General features: G+C 33.6%; 1 protein-coding gene across 1 annotated transcript in view; it reads right to left on the reverse strand.

Moving 5' to 3' along the window:
* The window catches only part of LOC111433965 (prefoldin subunit 6-like), a 7,073-nt gene extending 3,370 nt beyond the window's left edge, over positions 1 to 3,703 (reverse strand). Inside the window, exons 1-4 of the mRNA XM_023071236.1 lie at positions 3,537 to 3,703; positions 3,304 to 3,374; positions 2,913 to 3,037; positions 1,414 to 1,474 (exon numbers count right to left, since the gene is read on the reverse strand). Coding sequence (XP_022927004.1) covers positions 1,414 to 1,474; positions 2,913 to 3,037; positions 3,304 to 3,374; positions 3,537 to 3,615 — 336 coding nt within the window. The 5' untranslated portion in view covers positions 3,616 to 3,703. The remainder of the gene's footprint in view (positions 1 to 1,413; positions 1,475 to 2,912; positions 3,038 to 3,303; positions 3,375 to 3,536) is intronic.
* Between the last annotated feature and the right edge of the window lie 169 nt (positions 3,704 to 3,872).

Below are 3,872 nucleotides of genomic sequence, written 5' to 3' on the forward strand. Positions count from 1 at the left end.
AAAAAAAAAAAAAAAAAAAAAAAAAAAAAAAAAAAAAAAAAAAAAAAAAAAAAAAAAAAAAAGTGTCATCAGCAAATTTAAGGTTGGATAAATCCACATTCTCCTTACAAACCTCAAAGGGCTCAATAATTTTTCCTTCAACGTCGTTGAAAACAAGCCTGCTCAAAACATCCACAACAAGCAGAATAAGAAAAGTGGATAAATGGTCTTCCTGTCTAAGGCTTCTGGAAGCCTTGATCTTACCCCCTCGGACCCCACTTTAGGAGAAAAGAGTAACTCATATTCCACGTACAACTCCACATCCACATCCTCCACTTCAAACCCTTTCTTTCCAAAACTTTACCCAAGAAAGTCCCATCAACGTGATTGTAGGCCTTTTCAAAATCAATTTTGTAAACCAGTAAATTGATCCTATTATTAACACTATCGAGCCATCCCTTCAAGAAGAAGAAAAGGCTTCTTTGAATGCATATGGTTAAAGCCTTCTTTTGGGCTACTTGGACTGAAAGGAACCACAGGGTCTTTGCAAAGAAAACAGCAATCTTATGCTAGATCTTTTTTTACAACATTATCTTCTTCACCAATTTCCAGGTGTAAATTGTCTCTAAGTTCTCATTCTTATAGCTTATAGTTTTATATTTGCTTGAAGAAGTTTATTGTAACACCTTTAGGTCGAGGCGTCTCTACCCCTCTTTTCTTAATTTCATACATCAATTATTTAACTCATTTATAGAGGAAAGGAAACACGTAAGATTTTTTTAAAAAAGTAAATAAATAAAAAATAAAATAAAATAAGAACTGGCTCTATGATCTCATAAAGAGGAAGAACCCTATTTAATCATTTATGGAGGAACCATAGAAAGATCTTATGAAACAAAAAGGAAAAGCATGAACTCTATTCTCTCGATGTAGGCATTCTTTTTCTCATTTTTTTAACTTCTATCCTCAATGCTTCAATTCGGAAAGGACTTTCATTGTAGTTTTAAAACCAACTATTCAGTCCAACTTCAATTATTTCTTCATGAGTTCAACCTAGATGAAAACCTAGATGAAAGGTAGCAGACAGGAAAAGGCCATGCATCTTGAACTTAGTTTCATGTCAAGGAAAAGAAGGAAAAGGGGATGAGGCAGCATGCTAAAAAAAAACTTCTCTAAATTTAGTCATTTTCTATATTTTCCTATGGTTTTAAATCAAGTTCAGATTTCAGTTTCTCTGTTTTCAAAATTTTTTTCTCCAGACACATTTTACAGCCTTGTGTATTCAACATATCTGAAGACAAGAAATCATTTCTGGATCCTCCAACAAACAAGCAAGAATCAGGCACAAAAATGTTTTATTCCTTTCTTTTGGGGTCCTGCAAATATCAGTCGAAGGTGAGCTTTAAGATCTAAAGAAGTATGAAAAGTACAAACCGCATCTCTCTTGCTATTTTGCTTCTCTTCCAAATCTTGAAGGGCTGAATCAAGACGTTTCCTGAATTGTGAAAAAATCATTGAATTAATACACAATTATTAAGGTATATGGAAGTGGAATGTTGCGATTGATAAACAATAAAATGTAAGGATATAGATTGGAAGGTTTTCTTTTAATAATGTCCTTCGGTAGAGGTTTCCTCTACTTGAACCTCTAGTTAGTAACTTTTCTTTTGTTTGGAAGTATATGTCGTCTCTTTTTTAAAAAACAAATAAATTAAAGATGAAAGGAACCAGCTCCTACCAAATAGACTCAGATTTTGCTTGATTGATTACCAAACAAAATATTTTCTTAAACAATAAACAAAACTTTTCATTGAACAAATGAAAAGAGCTGACTGCTCAAATGATACAAACTCACAAAAGAGTGAATAAATATCATTACAATGGAAATAGAAAGGCGATCTAGTTAATACGTATATCATAGGATGAAAAATAAGCATAAGATTTAGAAAATGAGCATGAAGATGAAGCATGACAGCTTGCTGTTTCAAACCAATCAACCCAAGGAAGATGTTTTTCTTAAAAAAATCTTATGTTCCTTTCCAACCACAATTCAATAAGAGAACTTACCACAGAAATTCAAATTCCTAATAAATGTGGGTTTTTTTCCATATATGATCCAGCTAAAAGCTTATGAACCTTCAAGATAGGGAGTTGATAGAGTAGAACTCCAGAGTAAATGACATGTGATGAAAAATGCTATCAACATTTCAAATGAAAAATCAAATAGCAGACATGTCATTAAAGTTGAGTCAAATTTCCTTGGCAGTTGCCCATCCTGGGATGGCAAAAGAAGTGTTCATTGGCTAGTGAATGGGTCAGCTTGGCAAAGAACCTATATGCAAAGAAGTGTCCACTGGCTACTGAATAATTTGGAGATCTTGTAGGCATGCCTGCATCTCCCACATTTTTATTCCATCTTCCTCGACAATAAATAATCCAATAGGTCTTACCATGTCTCTAAAGGTTGTAAACAAGGTGTTTCTCTTGCTCCGTTTCTTTTCATGGTCATACTCAAAGCTAATGTTTCAGAAAGTATGCTTGGCAAGGTATGCAAATTGATACTCTTAAAGGGGTTGTTTATAGGCAAGGACAATATCCATATCAATTAGATGAAACTGTCTAATGACACCACACCCTTCTTGTCTCCTCCATCTTGCTTCCAGTAAAATCCAACATAGTTTCAACATATACAAAGTCCATAACATGATCAGCTATTTCTGGCTAAGATAGAGCCATCCAAAAGGTAAAAAAAAAAAACACTTCATTTAAAACTAAGTAGCAACTTGATAACTGCGAGAGAGATATTAAAAGTATATATATTTTATTAGGTAATTAGTCTGATGAAGGTTCTCAAATGGTTGTTGCTATAGTATTATTATCACTACTATCCATGAACTAATAATGTAAACGGAAAAATAAAGAAAAAAACATACAATTCTGCAGAAATGTAATCAATTCTCTTGCGAACATTGGCATTTGCTTCTGCCAAATCTTGCTTCACGAGAACTGGACCAATCAGTTTATATACATTTGCGTCATCTTTAAGTAGATCCAATTCCTGCGTACGTAGCCAAGGAAGAAAATCAGGAAAAAAAAAACAAGTTCACACATAGTAACAATGAATGAGAAAAATGTCCGCTGATAAGAATGCTTCAAATTCTTAATGTATACCAGATTATATAAATGTAAAGAAATTCCATAATCTAAACCACATGTCAAATAAAGTGAAAAACATGCACTGAAGGCTTGCCCTCCTTGCTACAGAACTATGCACAAGCATACAGTTTAATCTACGAGGGAAACAGGTCAGAGGCGTGGAAAAACCTTAAGGACGAGCTCGTTCTCACCCAGCTGAATAGTGTACTTCTTCCTAATTTGGTGGTTCTTCGCAATATCTGAAAAATCCATTACCACGTTAGGCTTTTCGTGAAAGAAAATTGACAGTATCGAATCCAGATAGAACAGGCGACACAGTATATGGATTGAAATATTGGTGTTTCAATAAATCGTGCTAATCGAATGAACGTGGAGGAAACGAGAATCGATTAGAGACTTGCCTTTCTGTAGCTTGCTGAGATCGTTGGCTTTCGACTCCAGCTCGCGCTGTAGCTCTCGAACAGCACTTGTGGAACTCATTCTCGCTGAATCGTCGACTTCCTCCGTTGCCTAGGAAACTTGCGCGCGGTAGGTTGCTCAGTTACTAGTTTATAAACAATTTTAAATTGAAAAAAAAAATGTATAGGTTAAAATCTAGTTTATTATTTTTATTGTTTTATTTTATCATTATTATTATTATATATGAAAAAGATAAAAGTATAGCTTCGATCTCTGCGTTTTATTTATTTGTTAAAAAAAAAAAAAAAAAAAAAAAAAAAAAAAAAAAAAAAAAAAAA

The sequence above is a fragment of the Cucurbita moschata genome, unplaced genomic scaffold (assembly GCF_002738365.1).
Source record: "Cucurbita moschata cultivar Rifu unplaced genomic scaffold, Cmos_1.0 Cmo_Scf00044, whole genome shotgun sequence".
NCBI lineage: Eukaryota > Viridiplantae > Streptophyta > Magnoliopsida > Cucurbitales > Cucurbitaceae > Cucurbita > Cucurbita moschata.